General features: G+C 40.7%; 2 protein-coding genes across 2 annotated transcripts; both read left to right on the forward strand.

Annotated features, from left to right (window-relative positions):
- Positions 1–1,243: 1,243 nt before the first annotated feature.
- On the forward strand, positions 1,244–13,604 carry sdad1 (SDA1 domain containing 1). The gene is made up of 22 exons (XM_080743065.1): positions 1,244–1,419; positions 1,623–1,727; positions 2,455–2,553; positions 3,253–3,363; positions 3,628–3,699; positions 4,024–4,124; positions 4,557–4,614; positions 4,709–4,783; positions 5,266–5,367; positions 5,832–5,904; positions 6,448–6,551; positions 7,732–7,789; positions 8,342–8,400; positions 8,548–8,624; positions 9,129–9,226; positions 9,512–9,588; positions 9,674–9,797; positions 10,636–10,727; positions 10,819–11,009; positions 11,578–11,662; positions 13,058–13,219; positions 13,336–13,604. The coding sequence occupies exons 1-22, from the start codon at positions 1,330–1,332 to the stop codon at positions 13,381–13,383; spliced, it is 2,061 nt and encodes a 686-aa protein (XP_080599191.1). The 5' UTR covers positions 1,244–1,329; the 3' UTR covers positions 13,384–13,604.
- A 2,302-nt stretch (positions 13,605–15,906) lies between these two features.
- LOC308299510 (sodium-dependent organic anion transporter-like) lies at positions 15,907–25,192 on the forward strand. The gene is made up of 6 exons (XM_080743291.1): positions 15,907–16,354; positions 16,950–17,068; positions 17,901–17,989; positions 18,139–18,314; positions 24,140–24,297; positions 24,654–25,192. Exons 1-6 carry the CDS (start codon positions 15,996–15,998, stop codon positions 24,842–24,844), a joined length of 1,092 nt encoding a protein of 363 aa, XP_080599417.1. The 5' UTR covers positions 15,907–15,995; the 3' UTR covers positions 24,845–25,192.
- The last annotated feature ends 1,533 nt before the right edge of the window (positions 25,193–26,725 follow it).

The raw sequence follows: 26,725 nt of genomic DNA on the forward strand, positions 1-26,725 counted from the left end.
TAACACAGACTCCTGGCTTGTCTGCACTGGGGACCTGGAGCTCCAGAAGGCACTGGCACAGTTTGGCATAGACAATACTGAAGCTGGGCTCCGAGATGGCCTTCTCAAAAATGGTGTCGATGACGCCCTTAAGCCGGCCCTCCGTGTCGATGGGGAGCTCCCTCACCTGCTTCGACAGCTGTTGGAACTTCTGGGGGGTTAGCTTGTTCAGGATGCCACGCACTCTGTTGACTAGATCCTGGGTCATGGCCTCCTCTGTGTCCTTCTCCTCCTCACACCTCTGCTGCTTCTTGCCGGAAGGCTTCCAGGCCTCCTTAGCCTTGTTGAGCTGCACGTCGACAGACAGAATGAAGTGGCGACGGGGCTTGTCTCCAGCAGAAGGCTTGAAAACAGAGCCACGGTCCATGGCTCCTGGTGGACGCCTGGGGTTCAGCTTTCCCACTGGTACAAAGCCATCACAATGCCTCTGGGAAACTCCCAAAGGCTTCATGTTAGCTTTGTCCAGGATTACATCCCTGTTGACTGGCAGGTCATCAGGTTTGATCAAGCTGGCTGAGACGAACTGCAAGCTGAGAATGAATTCTCTCTCATATCTGATTTTCTCCATGATGTGCTTCTCCATAATCACCACCATCACCATCAAGTAGAAGTCAAGTGAGCTCTGTCGCCGCGGTCCGGCTTTATTTATACACGACGCACATCAACAAACGCCGTACACAAACCGCGTCCAATGAGCGCTTTGTTGACACGTCAGCGACATTCCCGTCGCCAGGCGACGCTAGTCCGACGGGGGTCTGTGACACGCCCACTGAGATAAAGCGAACAGCCTCCAACCAAGAGTCAGATTTCAGACATTTAAATACAAATAAATAATTACATATTTATTTTTTGTGTTATTCTGATGGACGTTGTATGTGCGATGGCTGTAGGAGAATGGTGTCAAATTAACTTTATTCAGCTGGTTTCATTAATTTGAAATCAAGGCAAATTAGATATGGCCGGGTTTTAAGTTGGCCCGTTAAATGGACGTGTTTGTGTTTTCTGATTATCTGAACTATTGGGTTGTGATGACGTTTAATTCGTCTGTTAATTTTGAAATTGTGTGTAGAATATATTTACTTTCCACATTCTACCATGTAAACAAACTTCGTCGCCGGCCACGGTTTGGTTTGTCCATATTCACTTTCCGTACTTGGAGGCTGGAGCAGAGTACACACGAGTACACACCAAAACAACATGGCAGCCTCCCTGTGAGCCACGCATGAGGAGTTTAAAGTTGAGGAGATTTGCTGAAATATACATTATACACGTGGAACTTTTTCCTGAATCATGTCAGGCCGACACAACAACAAACTGCCAAACAATCTGCCTCAGCTGCAGAACCTTATTAAGAGGGATCCACAGTCATACACGGAAGAGGTTGGTTTTTATTAGCTAACAAGTCGGTTGGGTAGCTAATGGTGTTAGCAAATACATTTGATTTGCTACGCACACACTTTTGTACTACTGTACCATAATAATTGAGTTCGAATTGAGTTGAATCTGAAATTATATTTGTACAAGGTTTTGTTAGTTGGCAGGTTTGACCAAATCTGTATCTTGATCTCTTCTCAATTTTCCAGTTTCTGCAACAGTATCGACATTACCAGTCCAATGTTCAGATCTTCAAGTTACAGCCAGGCAAGCCCAACAAAGTCCTGTCAGAGCTGGTTATGTTCCTTGCACAGGTGTGTGGTAAACTACTGGATCCGCAAGGGTCCAGGTCCATGTTACAATAAACAGTTGTAGATTGGGGTACCAGAGAGAACGTGAATCAAAGTGGTATCAGTCGTCTAGTGTTGCATTACAAGCTTTGGGCTTTATTCCAGGGGTCTTCAACGTTTTCAGGCCAAGGACCCCTTAGTTGAGAGAGATGAAGCAGGGACCCTCACAACCTGTTCATAGATTCCATATAGTTTAATTGTTTGACAGCACAATCATCAGTGTATTTTGGATTCATGTCCATTTGTGTTTTCGGATATTATTTAACCACTTGAACCGTCAATACTTGACCTTTTACTCAGTAGGTCTACTTAGTCTGCTCTTTTCCCCCTCGACATCAATGCTCTTTGCTAAAAATAGCCGATCTACAAGCTCACAACGCTTTGTGCTGCGAGGCGCTGTGAGCTAGTAGATCATCTATTTTTGTTTAAAGTGATCAGAATATGGACACTAAGGTTCAAGTTGTTAATATAAAAAGGATTGGATTATTTGGAGGACCCCCTGTTTAAGACCCTTGTTCTATTCAATTACAAACTGTTAGAATCGGTGTGGTGGACTTTCTATCTGTCCCATTATATATATATATATATATATATATATATATATATATATATATATATATATATATATATATAAGTGTAACATGAACCATTACAGTGGTTGTAGAAATTGTAATGCACCTTTATTTCTCAGGTTGCACACTGCTATCAGCAGCAGCTGTCCACCTTCCCTCAGGATCTGACTGAACTGCTGTTGAATCATCACACAGTGTTGGAGCATGACTTGCGGATGGTGAGACAACACATGATCCCCCAGTACCCCACACATTAGATCCTCTGTACTTAGTATAGTAATAGTAAGACAGACCTGAGTTGGCACTGTACATGTTGCTCTGTTCTCTTCCCCCTTTAGACCAATTCAATTTGCAGAAAATGGCGATCTACAACTCATGTGATGCATGTCAATGCTTGTGGATTGGCTATGTTCTGCAAATGTTCACCCTCATCAGGGCCAGGGTGTATTATTGCATGGGTCAGGCCCTGGGGACTCTAGCTAGAGCTTTTGCAATGTTGGCATCAGAATTGTCGCTGTTATTGACTTTGTCAAATTTCTTGTCAAAGGGCTTAGTCATTCATGTAAGTAACAGAGCCCTACAATTACTACTGAAATGTGAAGGAGTAGCCTAAATATTTACTTTGTAGATGAACACAAAGTAAACCATCATTCAGGAGTCATGATACCTTAAGTTCATGTTTAACCCACCAGTTAAGGTACAGTATATTGCAGGTTTAAAACGGCATTCATTTGGAACCCCTGAGATGCAGGTTGTGTTAATATGTTGTTGGTGTTCTGTGTAGCCTATTCATGTGCACAAATATTTACTTTGGTGTTGACTGCAGGTCAGTGTAGCTGCTGCTGGGTGGGGAGAGCTTTTACAAGTGTGCCCAGGGCCCCATTTCTAATGTCTATGTATTCCACTTTCTCTGTCAGACCCTCTGCAAAGCGCTGATTCTTCTTCGGAACAAGGACCTGATAAACCCCACTGCCCTGCTGGAGCTCTTCTTTGAGCTGCTGCGCTGTCACGACAAACTGCTCAGACAGGTGAGGGAAGCCCTGAACCCTGGATAGAAAAGCTGTATTTTTATTAACCCTTCTGTCGAGAATATTACAATGAGCGCTACGTTTTAATGGCATGATTAGTTTGGGTACCTGTATAATCGTAATTTGGGGGTATGTATAATTGTAAATCTGGGGTATATTTGTGCTAAAATATACATAGCCATTTCCAATCGGAAAATTACCACTATATTTTATTTATTTTATCATTTTTTGTCCATTAATGATTTATCTTCTTTGCCTCCACAGACATTATACACGCACATTGTATCAGACATCAAAAACATTAATGCAAAACATAAAAACAACAAAGTAAACACGGTAAGTAAACACGCCCACAACTTTTATGTAACTGTTCCAAATGTGCTCATGTACAGTATTTTGACATCACTGTGAGGTTTATCTGATATAGGACTACACCCAAGAAATGTCTTTGGTTTTGGGTGCTCAACATTGTAGCAGAAATAAGTACAATAAGAAAGCTGATGATTAAAAATAACAACAGTAGTTACACATTTAGCATACTGGCTGGCTTGAAGTTGTTGTTTGCATGGTCCCTGCTTCTAAATATTACATTTGCATATATGTACTTTGAGTGTGCATTCATTTATAACTGATATATATATATTTATGGATGTGTTCCAGACTTTGCAGAATTTCATGTACACCATGCTGAGAGACAGTAACCCTATAGCAGCCAAGCTCTCTCTAGATGTGATGGCGGAGCTCTACAAAAGGAACATATGGTGAGCTGCATGTCTTGTATCGTGAGTCAGGATTTAGCTCACTATCAATAATACCCGAGGCAGATTATACAAATGCCTTCTAAACCAGTGGTTTTCAAACTTTCAAGATTTTGTACAAGCTGTACAAGCTCGTATATCACTATGTCTGCTATTTTTTTAAATCAGAGGTGTGTCCAAGAGATGTCCAAATGTTCAGAAATGGATCTATGATGTCACATCAAAGAAAAAGGTCCCACACACTGGAACCTAAATATGCTCTTTATTATTTAATATTATAAAGACAGTTTGCGGGATCTTTTTCTTTGATTTGATGATATCGTATACTGTATATGATGGATGCTTTTAATCAGTTAAACCACATTAAGGTATGTAAAGATGTTGTGCTCAAGGAAGACACATGAATGAATGACTTATTGTTGTGCTATGTTATAGGAACGATGCCAAGACAGTTAATGTTATCACAACAGCGTGCTTCTCCAAGGTAACAAAGGTAAGTCATCGTGATGAAAGCAAGCCCTTGACTCCTTATCTTATTCTACTGAATGAGAACTTTGACTGAATGCACAGTGTCTCTTTCTGTGCAGATCCTTGTAGCAGGGTTGAAGTTCTTCCTGGGCAGAGATGAGGATGAGAAGAAAGACAGTGACGACGAGTCAGAGGCAAGTAACTTTGATGATTCATCAAGTCATCTCTAGGCCTGTCACAATTATTACATAATCCTCTACTTGCAATTATTTGACATAATCACAATTATTTTGTCATAATCATCATAATCGTTTCCATGTTGTAAAATGTTCATAATCTTTAAACATTTTCAAAAATTGTGGAAATAGCAGATCTACAAGATTACAACGTAAGTATAACGTTGTCAAATATGTCAGTCGTTTCTTTGTATATTTAGGTTATGTGTCATATCTGCCATGTGCAACCTCAAAGCCTACAAGCCAAACAGAAGTGTAATTGTTAACGACAAAAATACAATTAAATTGTTGTACAATTATTTGAGTGACAATTAATTGTCATGTACAATGTCATAATCATAACAGTCCTAGTCATCACTACAATGTGGTCATTATCAAAGTAATGTTAACATTACTGCTTGCAAAAGATTAATCTTTATTGTCTCTTGTCTCGTCTCTAGGATGATGGACCAACGGCCAGAGATCTGATGGTGAGGTACTCTACGGGCAAGAAAAGCTCCAAGAACAAGAAGAAAATGGAAAACGCCATGAAAGTCCTCACGGTACCTCAGATATTCAGCACTGAGACATGACTCACACCTTAGGCTTTGTTCAGACTGCAGGGAAATCGGATTTGTTTCTCGTTTCTGATACGGAGGCCTGACTGTCCTCCATGTTATTTGCTAGTGTACAGGTCAGATTTGTGTATTTAGAAATCGTTTCCCCAGCTACTTTGGTTGCTGTGGTAACAATGTAACACCTTAGGCATACGTAATGCAAGAGTTATACTCTGTAAAATTATACAATATATAAATTATACAATATTTTGTATGTAGACAACAATGGAAGGAAGGAGATCTGTCATCCTGCCCGTCATTCTGATTAGTAGAATTCAGTTTCCATGGGTTATTTTAGCTGATGTAGGCTGCCAGTCTGAACATAGCTTTGTCCGTTTCTGTTTTCAGTATTTGCCTATACAAAAACATACACTTGTATTTTACCATATGCTTATGTATTCCTTTTAAAGAAACACAAGAAAAAGAAGAATAAACCAGAAGTATTCAATTTCTCTGCTATTCACCTGATTCATGATCCTCAAGGTACTTGTATACTGTATGTTCACACTTATCCACATTCCACACTCGAAAATTGACATCTAGCTCAGTGGTTCTCAACCTGTGGGTCAAGATGATTAACTTATTTAATGTGCAACATTGGTTTCTCACTCAACAGTAAACAAACCAGCATAAGGTTTAAGTATCTGCACATTTCTAAAGTGACAATTTGAGGACTTTTTAATACCTCTAAAATTACAAATGAAACATTGGCCAAATTGTCAAATCTGAGAGGCAGAAATTGTGAAAATAGCCGATCTACATGCTCACAACGCCGAGGCTATTTTCACAATAGAACCGTGTTATACAAAATGTAATGCCTCAACTCTTAGTGCTCGTCAGGGTGGGGGATCCCCAGTTAAAATATGATTACTTTGGGGGTCGCGGCCGGAAAAGGTTGAGAACCATCTAGCCTACCTCAAAATAATGCTTTTGTGTTTAGATTTCTCAGAGAAACTCCTAAAGCAGTTGGAAGACTCTAAAATAATGTTTTTTCTTTTTTTATTATTATTATTATTTTTTTTTAAGATTTCTCAGAGAAACTCCTAAAGCAGTTGGAAGACTCTAAAGAGCGATTTGAGGTGAAAATTATGCTGATGGAGCTCATATCCAGATTGGTTGGAATTCATGAGGTAAGTTACTATCAGCAACTATCAGCCAGTTACTTTACCTATAACAATGATATAATGATTGTGTAAGTGATCAGTTTCTGTTTGTCTGTTGTAAAAAGGACAGGTGATAAATGAGTTGTTTAGGCCTATCGCTAGTAATTGTTACCTTAAATTAATTACAGTTAAATCATCTAAAGCTCTGTTTAATTGACGACCAATGGCTAGTTAAGAGGAATGAATTAAATAGCAAAAGGGATCCAATCTTGTGTTAACAGTTGAACATCAATATTACTATGCACTGCGAAACATGTTTCAAAATGCAAATTCAATATTTTGAAGAAATAAAATCATTGATAATAATTGAAAAAAAGTGTGAAAACATGAAACATTGGATAATTGCGTACAGGTTTGGGTGTAATATTAAAAACCTCTGGATATTGTTAATTATTTCCTTGAGTGTTACAGTATATTGACAAGGTTGAGAAAACGAGCAAAGAATTTGTAATGTTATTTTCTAGGCCAAAATGTTTCGGTTTATCCATTTCGGCAGATGAATCGCCACCCAGTTGTCTTCTTGTGAAGCTACTTCTTCCTTGCATATTTAGCACCAACCTGAACACATTATGATAATTATGTACACTAGCCCTTACCCGTTCAAAGATATGAGCTCCAAAATGATGTGCAGTGTGTGGGTTATGGGATGTGCACTGTGCATACAGTATCTGAGGGATGGAAAGTAACTTTAACTGGTGCTTGCATGATAATATGTAGGAGCATCAATGTAAGAAATACCCGTTTCGTTTAATGGCTACCACCCCCCCCCCCAAGCACACACACACACACACAGAGAGAGCTGGTTAAACATGTTGCCTCATGCTAGATGCAGAATAGATGTGCCTCATGCTAGATGCAGAATAGATAGTAGATACACCATAAAAATGCTAATATACAGTATACGATTTGTGAAAGTGACAAACGGGCTTCACAGTTATGTCAGGTGTGTTCATATGCTAATGGTGATGCGATTTCAGATCAATTGCTCCAGCCACTGAGGAGAAACGCTGTTTCAGACAGACAGACAGACAGACAGACAGACAGACAGACAGACAGACAGACAGACAGACAGACAGACACTCACTCACTCACTCAGACATTCGCAAAATTATAGTATAGATTGACAATTGCTATTTCCCCTCTACAGCTCTTCCTCTTCAATTACTACCCGTTCATCCAGAGGTTTCTCCAGCCCCATCAAAGAGGTAATTATAAATAATATACTTTCAGTACATTCATCCTGTGTTGACACTAGCGGTGACAAGGCTACAAGTCATTTTCAAAGGAAGCCAGTGTCATGAAGCCTGTGTGACACGCCAAAAATTCTTGTCTCACCTTTTTTCCGTGCTTCAACGATGCAGTGAAGCATCAAACAAACATTCTTTTGTTTCAGCATTTCCACTCCCTGCTCTCAAGACTATTCTTGCTCCATTCTGTTAATGGAATGAAAACTCATTCTCGCTGTTAACCACCTGTTGGTTATTACAGGCAAACATTTTCCCAAAATAACAAAAAATACTGTAGTATATCTAAACTCAATACACATTGCAACTTATCGTCAATTGTAAATCTTATTTTTTTATAGGGCTTAGGCAGTTAGCAGTTCCTTTTGCTATTTAATCCTGACCCCTTCATTTATGCAGTGTGGCTTGAGCAACAACTACAGCTCACTACGCTTGGTCATGTTGAAGCTTTGTTGTCGCTAGTGTGAATGCAGCGGCAGGTGTAAACATTTGTCAAATGTATTTCCTTGCCAGATGTGACCAAGATCCTCCTGTGTGCCGCCCAGTCGACCCACCAGCTAGTGCCTCCCGAGGTACAGTAATATCAATTTATATACATGATGGGACATTGTACTGTATTTACACACATACAGTAGATGCATATGAAAGTCCAACTAACCAAAGTGCACTTGACATAAGCATTATAATCTAATGCTGTGAATTAATTTCTACTTCTGCAGACCATCGGACCTGTGGTCATGACCATTGCCAACAACTTTGTGACAGACAGGAACTCTGGCGAGGTGATGACTGTTGGGTAGGTCTGTTTTTAATTGTCACCAGTCATCAATGTGCTATGAACTAGGGCTGTCTTCAACTAAAGAAATTCTTAGTCGACATTTGTCAACTAATCAATTAGATAATTTAATCGGAAAATTGTTTGCTGCATACGATAAGAGAACTGAACTAAAGTTCTAAAGTTGATTTCACAATGTGCATTGGCCTATAGACCGATATAATATACTGTAACATAAGGGTCCTATCTAGATTTTACAGGAGATGTGCTCATAATGTTTCCAGAAATAATTTGTTTTCATAAAAGGCATAAAAAAAAACGTACTAAGTTGTGATGTACTAAGTAAGAACTGACTAATTATTCAACTATGAGGGTACAGCCCTACTGCAAACAGAGTCTTATTATAACCTTCTAATTGAATGCATTGAAATGTGAAGTGAAAGCAGACACATTAGCTGTTCTGATTAACAAGTGCACCTGATGCCATCCTTATAACATTATGACATGTTATTATGACCTGTGTAGCATCAATGCCATCAAGGAGGTGGTAGCTCGTTGTCCCCTGGCCATGACTGAAGAGCTGCTACGTGACCTGGTGCTGTACAAGAACCACAAAGACAAGAGTGAGTGGTCCAATAACTGGCATTATTAGGGTTGGGATCCGGAACTGGAGGAATCGGGTGGAACTTGATTCAACATTGAGGAACCGGGAATCAGTTCCATAACATTTGGAGCCGTTTCAGGTTCCAGTTTTATCACACTGTCAGAGCTGGCATGTGGACTTCACGTCTGCTATACAATTACAATACAGATGTTCCACAAATCACACATTAGAATGTGGCTATACAAATATTTTCGGTTGTGAGATGTTATTTTGCTTTAATCCATGTATTCATGTATTGTTCTAGATGTGATGATGTCTGCCAGAGGACTCATACAGCTTTTCAGAAACCTGAACCCACAGATGCTGCAAAAGAAAGACCGGGTGAGGAAAATGTTTTTATTTTACACTCTCCCCCACACATACTCTAATCCTGACTCAAAACCGAACTGGTCTCTTTGTTGCCTAGGGGAGACCAACAGAGTCATCAGCAGAAGCCACAATCCAAGACTATGGACATCTGCAAGCTAAAGATTACATCCCTGGAGCAGAGGTCCTGGAAGTGGAGAAGGAAGAAGGACAGGAAGATGATGGTATGGAGCTGTTCATCATACTACTGTATTATATTAAATTAACTACTGGCTCTGTTTGGCCTATCAGGAAGCCCCCACAAAATTTAAGCCACGCTGAGGGTCTATTTGGCTATAAGGAAACCCCGCCGTCCATCAATCAGCCAAGCTGAGGTCAGTTAGGCCTTCAGGAAGCCCAGAATCTGTCTCCCCCTCAGACCTGACTTCAGACCGCACAGCATACATGCTTTTTCGGTTCTCAGTAACCGTAGACACCCCCCAATTGCCTTTCAAGGGGTCTTATGAAACTGTTTGCTCTAGCCTCTATCACTTCCTGAGTTATGCCCCGGTACAGACTGATTTGGTGACTTATACTGTAGATAGAGATGATATACTGTATTGTTTTGAGGTGTGATGGAAAAGAGCTTGTGAGGATGGCTGAGGCTGGACACTGGGTCAGTGTCTCTATGCTGTGGAGGTTTGGTTCATTAGGGGGGCCACAGTGGCCATGGGTGAACCAGGGAATGTACTATACCTAGCTGTCTTCTTTTTTGGCCCTGGGCCCTGCCACCTGGTTAAGTGATGATATGTATTATGATATACTATATTATAATCATAGAGTATAATGTATTATGTATCTATTTTGAGTGCATTTATTGTTTCACACTGAAGAAATGAGGCAGCAGTGGCTCAGGAAGTACACTGGCCCCTGCTTGGGAATCGGGAGATTCCCCGTTCGATCGCAGACATGAACCCGATGAGCTCATTGGTGCCATGCATGGTTTCCTCCGCTGTCAGTGTGAGAATGGGTAATGGGTAATAAACATCGTAAAGAGCCGCTTTTTGTTTTAACTTCCAACAGATGGTTGGGAGGATGCCAGCATAGGTGATGAGGATGAGGATGGTGAATGGGTGGACGTTCATCACTCCTCTGATGAAGACACTGGAGAAATGGTGAGAATGAACAAGCCGACTAGACAGTATGAGCTCCAACCTGGACTAATAGTTGATTGAGAGGATGATGACATTTTGTTGTTTGCTTTAGGCAGAGAAGCTCCACAGCATACCAGCTGAGGAACGGAAGGCTAAAGCAGCAGCAGTCAGTGGCAGCAGGCTCCTCACTCAGGATGACTTTAAGAAGATCCGACTGGCCCAGATGGCAAAGGAGGTCAACAATGCTCCAGGAAAGGGCCTGAAGAGGAAGAATGTTGACCTTGATGACGAGGATGATGCCAGGTTAGTGGGGTTTATCATTTAGATAAACTGTGTGAGGCATGAATTTTGATCTCCTGGCGCTATGAATAATTTGTTTTGTAAATATTCAAGAAACCCTTATTTGGAAAAAGTAGAAATTGTATGAGATCACAGTTTACTCTTTCCAACTGCTGCTTAAAGCTACAATCCAGGTTTGTGGTTGTGTGTGAATAAAACTATTGAACCAAACTGTATGGTAGAGTATATTAATACAGTATCATACGGTATACTAACACAACTGCAGTGGTGGTCTACCTGCTCTTCTATTGAGAAATGTAGAGCCTGGTGTCCGGTAGGACATCTACTGGTTGACAAGTGGTATTGCATGTAAGTCAGAGAGTAATACTCGCCTTCCCAGATTTCCTCTTATAGCTTAGCAGTAGACATGGCAGTAACATTTATGAGTGGGACTGTGGTTTGAATCCCGGCTAGGACATGAATCTTAGGGATTGCAGCTTTAACTAAGATTTTAATTCCCTAATATTAATAGGTGAGCAATGAGCATTGTGTGTCTACATTAAACCTGTTTCGACTTTTTCCCACTTTTCAGAGGCGAGATATTGACTTTGAGGAATATTGAGAAACTACACAAGAAACCAAAACCAGACAAGGAAACAAGACTGGCAACAGCAATGGTAACTATATATATTTGTACTTATTGTTATTGTCTCCACCAGTCGAAGGCATGGGGGAGAGTATGTTTTCCCCTTCGTCCGTCCGTGCGTGCGTCCGTCCGTCCGTCCGTGCGTCCTCGCAGTTTGTGTGCACCAAATCTCAGTCGCTGTTTGCCCGGTCACTGCCAAAGTGAGCACACACATTCCCTGGATGCCAATCTAGAACCTCTGCCCTAAATTTTTCAAATAGGCCTTTTCTAGCGCCACCTAGTGGCCGATGTTCGCAAAACACATTTCTGTGCACTACTCTTACAGATTTTGTCCAAAAATCCTACAAATCGGTAGGAAGTATCTCGACAGTCATGTGATCGACACGGATCTGTCCAATTTTGCATATTCCATCCTGATTGGCTAAGATTGGCTTCCAAAATGTGTAGGATTGAGCCGTTTTGAACAAAATGCCTCAAATCCCAAACGCAAAGTGCAATTATCATGAAATCGCGCACACACGTTCCCACTAGGTCGAGGAAGAAATACCACTTCAAATTTTTGAAATCAGCCTCATGGTGGCGCTATAACAGGCCGATTTGTGGTTTTACCTATAACTCCACCGATCAGTTTCAAACTTTGTAAGCGCACTCCCTAGAGGCTAAGGATAAACCTTTGCCCTGCATTTCTCACATCAGCCTTTTATAGCGCCACCTTTGGGCCGACTTATGTAAAACACATTTTTGAATATTACTCCTTGAGATTTTATCCAAAAATCACACGAATGGGTACACAGTATCTCTATATTGTGATCAAGTCCGATCCGTCTGATATTTCATATTCCATCCTGATTGGCTAATATTGGCTTCCAAAGTTTGCAGGATTGCTCCGTTTTTGAACAAAATGCCTCAAATCATCAACGCAGCTTGCGATTACCGTGAAATTTGCCACACATATTCCCACTAGGTCAAGGAACAAATGCTACCTTTTTCACATTGGCCTGTTATAGCGCCACCAGCAGGTAGACTTTAGCAAAACACATTTTTGGAACACAATGCTTCAAATCATGCATGCAGCGTCCGATTGCCATGAAAGATCTAAGGTGAAGAACATATGCCACCCTTTTTACATTGGCCTATTATACAGTAGCACCACCAGGATGCACGGCCTGGTGGAGACCTGTGCTCGGAAGAGCACTGCTTCTAGTTTGTACAATAATTCACTTCAGTGCATAATTAGGTCACTTTACTGTAAGGGATCTTCCTTATGACCGTTTTAACAATTTTCAACCTGGCGTCCCTATTTTGGGCTTAGGCGAAAACAACTTACACTGTAGGTAGATCAGACCTAATTCTCATGCATGCTTTTTTTGAGATTGGTCTGTCTGTACAGTAGTAAGCAGAATGTAATGACCTGCCATCTTCTCAGGCTGGGCGAACGGAGCGTAAGGAGTTTCATAAGAAGCATAGCAAACTGAACCCGTTTGCTAGCACCAGCAACAAGGAGAAGAAGAGGAAGAAGAACTTTGGGATGATGAAATACAGCCAGAGCGTTCGGACCAAGGGCAAGCGCTCCTTTAGAGATAAACAGGTACGGTAAATCAACAAGAATGTATACTCTCTGCATTTCACTTTTATCTTCTGGAAATATACTGCTGGTTATGTTGCTTTGATTGCCAGAACATGTCAACTGTCATCCTCGTTCAGATTGCTCTGCGAGATGCGCTCCTGAGGAAGAAGAAGCAGTACAAGTAGGAGATCTGGAAGATGACACCATCAGACCCAACATTAACATGATCTCATGTTGCAATATCTTTGTTGTGTACTTCATAAACATATTAACAGATGTTATATTGTATTCCTTGCCTTTAAACTGTGCTGAAATAAATCATTTGACATATTAATAACTCATGTCATTTTATCTCATTTCATACTATGACTAATTCATTGGCAACCAGAACGTAGAAGGTTCCCTCTGCTGGTATGGGGTCGTGGTCCACGAACATCGACTGCAACCCTGTCCATGGGTGCCCCCTCACAGTGCAGATGCAAGGGCGCACAGGACTGGAGTAAGAAAGTGCGGATTGTGTCTTAGTTTTTACATTTGATGTGAGTCTGCACCCAGTATATTCTTGAACTTTTACAGACTGTCCTTGAGCTGAGCAAGACCTTCCCTTGAACTGTAGTATCCCACAACATAACTCTTGCTCTGGCCCCAGCACAATTTCTGTCTCAGCCATCTTTGTCATTGTCACCCTAAAGTATGGGTCTTCAACAGGGGGTCTGGGACCCCTAGGGGGTCCTCAGAGTTACAACAGGGGGTCCTCCAAATCTTTTGAGCGATAGAAAGTGTTTTTTTTCTCCTTTTTTACATTAACCACTTGAACCCTAGTGTCCATATTGTGAGAACTTTAGACAAAAATAGCAGATCTACAAGCTCAACGCCTCGCCTCGCGGTGTGAGGTGTTGAGAGCTTTGGTGTAGAGTGGACAGAAGAACAGACTAAGTAAAAGTTTATTAAGTATTGACGGTTCAAGTGGTTAAATATCTGAAAACACAAATTGACATGAATCCGAAATACACTGACAATAGTGCTGTCAAACAACTAAACTATATAGAATCTAGGGAAAGGTTGTGGGGGTCCCTGCTTCATCTCTCAACTAAGGGGTCCTTGGCCTGAAAACGTTGAAGACCCCTGCCCTAAAGTAACCGACTCCATGAAGTAGAACCTTAATTCCATAATTGCCAGTATGGCTTAAGGCAGCACCTCTTCAAGACTCCTCCCTGTAGTCTGACCCCCGGCTGTTGAGACCAAAGGCTTCCGAGTATTATCCCCCCCCCCCCCTGATTCTTGCAACCATATCCCTGATAAACAGCCTTTATTAAAACTAAGTAAATGCCGACATGTTTCGACTTCAAGCGTATCCCCCTGATGAACACCGCTTAAGGTGGGAACATGTTTGCCCTCTTTCAATTAAGACTGTTAGCTCTTTTATACCAGCAATGTCTGTGGTTGAGGCCTTGGTACAAGTAATGTTCATTGTTCAGCCACCCATTTCAGTACCCACCCTGAGCTCCACTCAGACCGAGGGCAGAACTTTGTGTCCCAGGTGTTTACAGAAATGTGTAGCCAAGATCAACATAAAATAAGACAACCTTGCTGAACGGTTCTTGAGATAGGCAGGGAGTCGGGACAGATACAGTATGCACACTCACTATGAATTTAAAGATGGGAGATTTGATCTGTGTCTGCTTGTTTCAGGTGTGCAAATTATCTTGTGCTTTACAATCTAAGAAACTGAAACTAATATCTAATCATCATATTGCTTAGATATTATCTTGATATAAAAATTGTGAATTCAGTAGAACTCAGTTGTGGTCCTAACCTACAATAAGCAGCTCCCCTTCCCTTAATTAAGGGTGTTTTGTGATTCACTGGAATTATTCAGGGAACAAAAATGACAGGCAGTGTCACGCGACAGGTTTGACATTTATTTAACACATGCAGAACATACAGTACTACATTTTCAGTCGGGTGGCTGGAAGAAGTGAATCATAATGACTGATTGAGATAGACAACGATGGGACAGACATTATGCTGGCCAGAGTCCTAAAGGGAAAATACATACAGTATGATACTGTGCATTATCTATTTAGGTGTTATAAGATGAGTCATACTTCAACAGTGACATCCTGTGTGTTTTTGGCCTGCAGTATCTTGCATGCTTGCATAGGTACAAGAATTACTGATTGCAATTCAGTACAGATACTATCGAGCTACTAAAGTTGCTACTTGAGTTGCTTTGAAAATGTGTCCTTGGAACTACAAGTCTACCCTGAGTAACAGTCACTTAGTTACACCATTGTGACATTAACCAACACTAAATCATAGTGTAAATCACCGGTTCTCAACATGGGGTCCAGGGGGTCCTTGAGGGGTTACAGGCCTATAACTCTGAGAGTACAAATGGAACTAAAAGGACCTTACGGGATCCACTTGGTTCAATTTGTGCACTCAGAGTTAAATTAACACTGACGATTGTTCAGTGTAAATTGGGGTCCCCCACTAGAGATCAAAATCATATCAAACAGGGTTCTGTGGCCTAATGCCTTTCAAGCTGTGGGTCCTTGAAATTAAAAAGATTGAGAACCACTGCTGTAAGTAATAAACACCAGAAGGGTTAATCCGATTGGTTTCCAGTGGCAACGTGCATTCCACAGGACCAGGCGGAGGGAGTAGAACATGGCAAGAAGACGTCAGGCTGAAGAATGCAGAGGGAAGCTTGAGCCAGGAGGAGGATCATGTGTTCACCTTGAGTTCCCCGTCTCAGTCGCATTGTTATTACATTATCACCCGACTGACCACGATGAACAACAGCAGTGGATCTTCCTCGGTAGGGAATGGATCTCTGGTGGATCTCGGGGGAGACGGAGGCCTCCACAAGGCTCTCAGTGTGGTCCTGACCTTCATGCTGGCCCTGGTGGTCTTCTCCCTGGGCTGCACTGTGGAAGTGTCCAAGCTCTGCTCTCACCTGCGCCGGCCATGGGGGGTCCTGGTGGGCCTGGCGTGCCAGTTTGGTCTGATGCCCTTGACGGCGTACCTGCTAGCCACTGGTTTCAGGGTGCTGCCTGTCCAGGCAGTGGCCATTGTCATCATGGGCAGCTGTCCAGGAGGGGTCATCTCAAACATCATCACGTACTGGATGGATGGAGACATGGACCTCAGGTACAGAGGGAATGTCACTGTTTCAGGCGGTCTTGTTTTGCTCTGTCAGAATAGGGCTGGTTAATATTGATATTATATGGATATCGTGATATGAGGCTAGATATCGTCTGGGATTTTGGATATTGAGGCTTTAATCATTTAAGTCCCTTTTAAAACATTCAAAAGTTGTTGATTTTAGCACAAATAGAACTACAAGCTCACAACTCATTGTGAGCTTGTGGATCTGCTATTTAAATTCAAAAATATTTATAAATGTTTTTCATCACAATATATACAATATTAACGTCACAATATCGATATTAGGTCAAAACAAATTGTAATATTTTTTCAGAATATGGCATGTCTGTATGCGTAAGCTGTGATGTGGCATATCTTTACACAGGTCCTGAGGGTCAGCCAGTTAGTAGCCTATCTTATCATCTATAAAGTTGTACGAATAGAATGAGCAGAGGTGGAACAAGATGTGATTCAAAAGCATCTATGCCTGTTTAATTCAGATATGTGAAGGCAGATCGTGTAAGCTGAGTTGACAACAGGAAATGTGTCCTTTCCTATCAGCTACCCATGTTGTTGATGTCTTCTTCTCTTGCTATAGTATCACCATGACAAGCTGTTCCACGGTGCTCGGTCTGGGCATGATGCCGCTCTGTCTTTATGTTTACACTCATGCCTGGGTGGAGGCAGGACACATTACAATTCCATATATGAACATGGGTAGGAAATGTGTTCTTTATAATCTCCATACTTTTACAATTCATTTTAGTCTAGCCTTCTGGAGTTTCTGTGGTTTCATGGAAGATGATAAGAATGTGAAATTCTGTTCTTGTGTGATCTATATGTTTTGGTTCTGTAGTATCTTTGATAAAGTAAAGCACGGTGCATCACAAGCATACATCTAATTATTGAAAAACATGGCCGTTGTCAGCAGTCAAACAATGAATTCATTTTCAATTAATTAATGAATAAATGTCCAAGGTTTGTGCCTCCATGCATCAACCTATGAACAGTACTGTTGCTAACCGGGCCATCAGAATTATACATTGGAAAACAATTGTAAGCTGCGATCACTTACTTTACTTCTATACTTTTTATCTGCCCTAAATACCATATCAAATCCACATTGAATCAGTTGAAAAGGACTCCAAAACCATGCCTTGGAACTATCTAACTGTACTGTATATAACTCACTTACTAATAACTAACTTACTAACTTCTGTAGCTTTTGAGGAAGCATGGGGTGATGGAAGTATCATTAAAGGAACCACCCATTTTCAATATTGAACCATGTCATTAATATACCTTTGAGTTGTTATGTGGAAATAAGAAAACGGTGTACTTTGCAACACAAATCCCAAAATCAATCCTCCAGTTCTAGGCAACAAAGAAGGGGGGGACCTTTTTCTTATTTCCACAGACCACATAACAACTCTAAGGTATATTAATGACAGTTCATTATTGAAAATGGGTGGTTCTCCCCTTTAAATGTTATCATTTAACAGCTCTTAACAGCTCTTGTAAATATAATTTATTGTTACATTTATCATAGGTATTACTCTTATCACCCTGGTTGCGCCTGTGGCCTGTGGTGTTTTTGTCAACTACAAGTGGCCTGAAACAGCAAAAACTATATTGAAGGTACTTTTCATGCCATTCAATCTATACAGCTTTTACCATTTTTATAACAGTTTCTGTATTTCTTTCTTGTAATTTGACTGGAGATGAAGGTGGTGTCTGTCTGACTGTCTGTTATCATTATTTTCCTTAAACGTCCTTATTGCTTTCAGGTGGGGTCTGTGGTTGGAGGTCTTCTGCTGCTCGTGGTTGGTATCGCCAGTGCTCTACTATATAAAGGTTCCTGGAATGCAGATACCTCACTCATCATCATCGGCTCTGTCTTCCCTCTCATTGGCTACAGCGCTGGCTTCGTCATCGCCGTCATTCTCAGGCAGCCATGGCAGAGGTGAGAAGGGACAGGAGTTGTACCTGAACAGTTTTACAATATGTGTCCATTCTCTGTGACAACTTCCAAGCTGAATATTATTAGAACAACATATAGAGTCTAAGGAGTATAGAACAGCAGAAACAGGAAAGAAGCGTTGGATTTCTTTGACTTGCAACTTGTAGAATTTGATGGACTAAGTCCGGGAGTGTCAATCACCAAACATTAAATGTATAGAAATAAATCAAGTAGATGAGTCTTCAGGTTTCTTCAGTTTATTACAGTTACTAAGGTAACAAGCAGTAAGCAGTTGTAGCAATAGTAGCAGGTACAATTCTCTCCCTAACGCACTGACTCATCCTTGGTGAAGTCGGGGCACTATCAGAAACCCACTCCTCCCCAGTCCCCATATTGCTCAATATCAAAATTATATAATGTCTTCTCTATTCTTTCCAGTTGGGATAATCTCTCCGGGGCCCCTATTAATCTGTTTTGGCTCCCATTTTACTGGATTTCTCGGCAACTCTTGGCACCAAACTCTGCTCTTTCGCAAAATATCCAAGCTCATTCATTCATCTTTTGTTCATGAATCCATACAACACTATACATGTGATCTGTTTCCGATATGACAACTTGACAAAAAAACAAAAAGCTTTCCCGAAATTGGCCACTCCCACCCCACCTGATCACCACAGAATAACAGACATCATGCATTGATGTATCCACGAAAGCTAAATGAACAAAAGCAAAAACAAAAACGACAAACCATGGCATGCATGCACATGCAGTTACAAGTATTAACATACCTATACAAATACACAGAATACAGACATGCACATGCACCATATGATTCGCAAGATGAATTATAGCTGACAAAGAAAACAATCAGGGGCAATTACAGTAGAAACAGGAACAGGATGTTTGAAGTTGAGTAAAGATAGATTCTTTAAAGATTTTGAAAGAGGTCATGGATCTATACCATGTGTTCAGATAATGCTTACATCAGCCCTTTTCTCTAGCGTCTCAGCACTTTTCTGGTATTTGAGTATACTTGAGTAGATTTCCAACTGGATGTAACCACTGCGCTGGTTGTGGTATTTTGTGACCATCTCTCGGGGCCTCCTGATCCTCCTTCTTGTGCGGATAACCATTTCCTGCTTCTACAGAAGTTTACATGTTTATGTTTTTATAGGGGCCAGAATACAAAAATAACATTATGGTCAGGCTTTCACCTGTAAGCACATATCTTTCATTAAATTAAAATGGTGCAATCCAGGTGACCATCATCAAAGGTTTCATAATCTGTGACTACTGATGCGGAAGAATGTATCCTATAAACAAATGCTCAAAATAAGGCCTCAAAGGGACTATAGTATAATAAGTGTTTATTACAAAATAGAAATGGTGAAAAGAGGAAACATGATTGAAAGGATGCATGCATTCCATGGAGTGATTTAGCTAATCTGGAAAGAAGTTTTTTTACAGACCCCCTTCCTCAGGTGTCTGTCTCTCTACTACACGACAAATAGCAATTGTGCAAGACTTTGACATCTTTATTGAGATACTGTATATGTACAATACATAAACCTTTATCAAAATGTAAAACACAATAAAGCTGACAGCTTATTGTCATTGTAGTCCTTTAGGGTATAATGTATGTGTAAACAACGTACTGATGAACAAATGACTGAATGCTTGTGAGTGATAACCCTAACCCTACTGTATCTCTAACAATCAGCTGACATTGTGGGTTTGTGTGTGTTTGTTCCAGTCTATCAGATTTACAAACGGAAATACCTGAGGAGAACAACTGCTGTCTCTAGCTAAGAGAAGAGCAGAAAACAGAATGGCTCAAGACAGACAGTCACTGAGCTTAAAGGCATTGCTGTTTGTCTAATTGCCCTAATTGAGTTGTACATCAGGAAAGTTATCTAAAAAATACATCAATCAGAGAGGAGTAGAAGAGACCTTGACACCCCCACCCCCTTATCTTAGGCCCTTGGCCTAACCCTAAGTACAAAAGGGGGATTATTAAAGTGAATCTCTTCTAGCAAAGACATTAATTACCTGACATATTTAGGAAACCACAGGTCAGTTTACCCTAAGCATTTTTTTTTTTTTTTTTTAATTCTGTTTTTATTTGGATCATCATTATTACATTCACAAATCTTCAATATTTCAACAAAATGAAAAACAACCTCTTTGATGACCAATTTTCAACAGTAACAAATGAATGAAAAAGAAAAGAAACGAAAAGAAAAAGAGCAGCAGCAGGGCAGTTACATTACGGGAAACGCTTTCACTTTTTCACTTATTACAAGAACAGTTACATGCGTGAGAAAAAGGTATAAGGTCTAGGCAAATTTACAAGAGGACAAACATTACATTTTTAGCACCAACATCCGCATTATCAGACCAGTCAGCCAAAGTCAGATCGAAACTGTCTCACATATCCAGTCCACTTGTCCCAAATCCACAGGAATTTCTCCTCTTGGTCCCTTATTAAGTAAGTCAATTTTTCCATTTTATATATGTCATGGACCACCTCAATCCAGTCATCCACAGTAGGTTGCTGTGGTTGCATCCACTTTCTTGTGATAGCCTTTTTGCTCGCTACTAGAAGGATCAAGAGCAATTTCTTGTCATTGCTGTCTAGTTCTTCATAAGGAAGGTTACCCAAATACAATGTGTCGAATTGAAATGGGATATCAAAACCCAAGACCGCTTCCAGGTGTTTGTGAATATCCTTCCAGTAGGAACTCAAGACTGGACAGTCCCAAAAGACATGGTAATGGTTTGCAATACCTTGCTCACATGATCTCCAACAGTCTGCACCTGTTTCACTATATCTTTTTTGCAAAGGTGTTATGAAGTACCTTATATGGTTTTTCCAATTAAATTCTCTCCATGTCTTTGAACTTGATGTTTCCCATATTACTGTGCACGTTTTCTCCCATTCTTCCATGGTCATGGTAAAATTACCTTCATCCCGCCATTTATCCATAACATATGCTGTACCTTCGATGTCATTCTGTTGGAGACCATTATATAATCCGGAAATTATCCTACTACAGTTTGGCTTATCAGCAGACAGAAATACCCCCAGAATCCCTGAGGATTCCAGATGCATGGCATCCTTCACCTCCTGGTTAATATAGTGTCTAAGCTGGAAGTATCTATACAGATCACATTTTTCAAGACCATGTTTCTTTTGAACAGATTCAAAGCTCTTGAGTACCCCCTTGTGTACGAGTGTGTAGTGATATGTTATCCCCCTACCAATCCATATCCTAAATCTATTATCATTTATGTTTGGGAGAAAGTCTGTGTCGTATGCACACCATCTTAGCATTTTAATTCCCTTCCCCAGCCCAAATTTCTTCACCGTTTCTTGCCAAATTTTTAATGAGATATTTATCCATGGGTTGTTTTTATCCCTAATTTTATTAATTAGCTTTTCGTCCCCTATTACTGCTGCCAGGGGGACTCCTTGAATCAGTGCCTTTTCAATGTCTTTCCACCTTGCCACATATGATGTGTTGAACCAGTACACAAGAGGTCTCAGTTGGGCTGCACAATAGTAATCATATAGGCATGGAAGGCCTAAACCTCCCTGCTCCCTTTTCAGCTGTAGTGTTTTATATCTAATCCTAGGCCTCTTGCCCTGCCAAATAAATTTAGATACTAATTTATCCCATTCCTTGAACTGGTTCGATGACACCTCCACTGGGAGTGACTGAAATAGGTAGAGCAGTCGCGGTAGGATGTTCATTTTAACAGTATCTATTCTAGCACTCAGGCCCAGAAAGGGTAACAAGCTCCATCGTGCAACGTCCGATTTAACTTGGTCATTTAGTGGTCCATAATTAAGTTCTTTTAATTTTGAGATATCTTTGGGCAGGACAATCCCCAGGTATCGTATCGATTCCGAATCCCATTTCAGGTTATACTTGCCCACCAGACAAGCAGGTGGGTTGTAATTAAAGGAAATAACCTGGGTCTTGTCAACATTGAGCATATAGCCCGAAAGGGCTCCAAATTCCTCTAGTGTCTCCATTAAAATGGGAACTGTCTGTGTGGGCTGGCCTACATATATTAACACATCGTCCGCGAAAAGAGCCAGCTTATGTTCACCATCTGCCATGTTTATTCCCTTAATGTTTTGATTTTGTCTGATCATTTGGCTTAGTGGTTCAATGAATGCGGCGAAGAGCCCGCAGGAGACGCAGTCTCCCTGTCTGACTCCTCTCTCCAATTTAAAGGGTTCTGATAAATCACCGTTTATTTTAATTCTAGCAGTCGGGTTTTTATATAGTGACTGGAGTATTCCAATAAAGGACTCATGGAATCCAAACCTCTCTAGTACCTTAAACAGGAAGCACCAGTACACTGAATCATAAGCTTTTCGAGCATCACAACTTATCAATGCCGCCTCCTCCCCACTCTGTGTAATATGATTTACAATATGTAAAGATCTTTTAATATTGTCTTGTGTCTGGCGTTGTCTTATGAACCCAGCTTGGTCATAATTTATTAATAACGGCCATAAGGAGTCAAGTCTCTGAGTCAGGATAGATGTAAATAGTTTGTAATCCAAATTTAGTATACTAATCGGCCGGTAGCTGCCACATTCTGCTCTGTCCTTCCCTTCCTTCGGAATAACTGATATTACTGCATCTTTCCAGGATGGTGGTGTTTCACCAGTCCGCATTACCCAGTTAAAAGTTCTCATAAGTATTGGGGCCAGGGTGTCCTTCAGACCCTTAAAGTACTCGGCCGAGAACCCATCTGGTCCAGGGGCTTTTCCTGTTTTCAATCTGGAAATAGCAGACTCAACTTCCTCAATTGTTATTTTGGCTAGTAGTGCTTTGTTTTGGCCTTCTGTTACCGAGGGTAGGTCGAGAGATGAGAGAAGCGCTTCAATTTTGAGCTCATCAACATCTTTTGGCTGGGAGTATAGTTTCTTATAATATGTATTAAAACTTTCCTTAATTTTCTCTAGGCTGCTCTCCATTTTCCCCGTTTCAGGGTTCTTGATCCTATGGATGGTATTGTCGGCCTGTTGCTTTCTCAGTCTGTAGGCTAGAAGACGCATTGACTTCCCTCCCACCTCATAATACCGTTGTCTAGTGAATAATAGTGACTTTTTTATTTCTTGTGTTCCTAATTCATCTAGCTCATTTTTCACTTCCCCCATCTCACGCTTCACCCCGGGGTCCAGGCTATTTGCATGTTCTCTTTGTAGATGTTTAAGTTTAATTTCCAGATCCTGTATTTTTTGTTTCCGTAGTTTCTTTGTTAGGGAAGTCAGGGCAATTATTTGGCCCCTAGTTACAGCCTTAAGACTATCCCAAAGTATAGCTGGAGTTACCTCACCATTATCATTAAGTTCAAGAAATGATTCAATATCTTTTTTCATATTTTCCCTAGTCACAGGACTGTTCATAATGCTTGAATTAAGTCTCCAGAGAGTAGATATTGGTTTTCCAGTTATATTCAATGTCATATAGATAGGGCTATGATCTGATAATGCTATTGGGCCTATAGTACAATTTTTTATTCTATGGAGGTCCCTATTAAACATAAGAAAGTAGTCCAGCCTGGCATATATAGAGTGAGGGGCGCTGAAGTAAGTATAATCCCGACTAGTTGGGTACATTTCCCTCCAAACACCCTAAGCATTTTCATAACATAATTTCCCCATTCCACTACTTATAGCAACTTTATAGCTACTTTGTCGAAGACCGTGTCACTTGCTGAGAATATTGCTTATCTTCAGCAAGCGACAATGACGTATATTAGGATATCGTCTACCTTTGACTTAAAATTCCCACTGATGTTTACAGATGTCGGACCATTGCCATGGAGACAGGAGCCCAGAATGTTCAGATCTGTTCCACAGTGTTGCAGCTGTCCTTCCCTCCAGAGCAGCTCGTTCTAATGTTCACCTTTCCCCTCATATATGGGACCTTCCAACTGCTGAATGGCCTCCTGCTGGTCACAGGTGACACTGCAAGAAAACACATGAACAAAAACAAAAGTTGTTAATCGCATATTAAGAGTACAAGTTAGAAATATCTGAATGATCCTTAGCATCCCTTTTTGGGGATGAACATGAACCCAGTTGACCACCCTGTGTAGCTTGGTGGTTCATTTCCATTGAAACAGTACAGTATACCAGGGGTCTTCAACGTTTTCAGGCCAAGTACCCCTTAGTTAAGTGAGAGATGAAGCAGGGACCCCCACAACCTTTTCAGAGATTCCATATAGTTGAATCGTTTGACAGCACAAACGATCTATCTATCTATCTATCTAACAAACAATCAGCTGACATTGTGGGTTTGTGTGTGTTTGTTCCAGTCTATCAGATTTACAAACGGACATACCTGAGGAGAACACCTGCCGTCTCTGGACAGGAGCTACACAATATATCCAGTGTGGACGGTGGAGGTGAAACCAACCTGGCTTTTGAAAACGATCACCAGCCTGTTTCCTCTTCAGCACCAAACAACGGCACCATACTTACACCCAAATCAAAGTCGAGCTCATAGCCAAAGATCAGTTTGCAAACTGTAAGAAATCTTTCTGTGTAGCAGGACGCACGGTCAGCAAATCACATATGCACTGTATTAACCTCTTTCAATCTGACCTAGTTTGTGTTTGTTTTCTCGGCTGGAGAAGTCTTCGAAAGTGTCTTTCCAACTTCCCTTTCTTCACCATCTATTTCTGGAACAACTGCTTGATGAGATATGAGATGAGATGTACTTGGGAAATTGAGGCGTTACAGCAGCATAGTGTGACAATACATAAATAAACTACTAATCAAACAGTAACAACAGACACCATGGACACAAACACACAAGGCTCAGATCAACAAGCACTGTACATGAGGGAGATAGTGGCATTTGGCAAGAAAGAGAGTCTGTATCTCTCCGTATGCATTTTTGGAGGGAGGTGCTCGCCCTTTGATGACAAGGCACCCTATAGCTCTTGTCATTTAAATGTATAGGCAACCTATACTGGTTGTTGAAGACCCTGCGTGTCCCAATTGCACTGTACAAGGTGAGAAGCTCCTTTATCTTACTGTATGTCTGTGTGTTATCACAATGTTATGCTTATGTCTGATACAACATAAAATACTTTTTTTCCCCCTGTATATATAATCGATTGGAAACAATGGTGGTGGGCATTTTGCACAACCAACATGTAACATGAGTTTACTATGATATTCAACGATGTGTTAGTTAGAAGAATCAATCACATAGTAAACTTGTAGGGCTGATTATCACAACAACATTCATTTTAATGGCTTTCCAAAAAAACAATATCTATTCTCTATGATGCTTCCCCACCCACTCTAAGCGGACCACGCAGCATATGTAGTATATACAGTTAAACTCTTCACTGTCATTGTCTAATGTGAATCATACACTATATGATGTGCATATATCTCCAAAATGCCTCTAGTTGACTGAGTTTATGTAAAACCACAGCCTCTTTGAGGTAGAGACTAGAAATCGAATGCAGCCTTGTAATTCTTACTGTATTATCACCATGCACTGTCATAAAACATGGTGGTTGGAAGTAAGCATGTGGCTGAACTTGGCTTAAGTATCTGTTTAGTGTATCAAATCTGTAAATCCACAGGTGTACAAAGCTGGCATTTTATTGTATTCTTATATTTACTTGTATTCAACTGATTTATTTTCCCCTTTTATTAAACTTGCAGAAAGTTATACTTGCAGGACATGTCATGTCATGCTGACGTATATTATGGAACAATGGTTGTCGAGGTTTTTGGTTTTGATCTCATCCCAATAATTTACTTGTTTTTTGTGGGTCGATTTAATTATGTCCTTTTTATTGTTAAACTCAAGGATGCTAGCAAAGAAACAATATTGCAAAGCTGTCTTTCTGAGGACGGTCAATCTGGCTAACCATCATCGAAGAAAAGGGAAAATGGCGTTGTAAAGTTGCCCGAGCGGCCAAGGCTCCAAGAACAGTCCAAGATGGTCTAACACAGTCAGCGCAGCTTTAAAGAAAACTGGATAAAAGCTCTCTTCAGGATACACCTTGATCACTGCTTGATCAAGGCTCTGTAGCTCTAGCCTAGCTGAGCTAGACATCCCAGCCATGTTAAAACAGTTAGTTAGCTAGATGCATTATCTAGGCTGGTTATACCAGGCTACTGCTCTCCCTCAGCAATGTTTCTGTGTTCCTGCACACCTCCAACTAACCTGTCTGTCCCTGCAACCTCCCTTAAATAGAGAGTGGATCATACCTCAGGACATAGCCCAATTAGTAACACTTCCATATAATTATACTTCCATAACTAACCCACAGCTAAGAGTAACATAAACATACTCAATGATGCATTACAATTAAGCATTTGGGTGAACTTCAAATTAATGACCTTTAAAGTACAAACACAT

The sequence above is a fragment of the Nannobrachium achirus genome, assembly GCF_963921795.1.
Source record: "Nannobrachium achirus genome assembly, chromosome: 15".
In the NCBI taxonomy this organism is placed as follows: Eukaryota; Metazoa; Chordata; class Actinopteri; order Myctophiformes; family Myctophidae; genus Nannobrachium; species Nannobrachium achirus.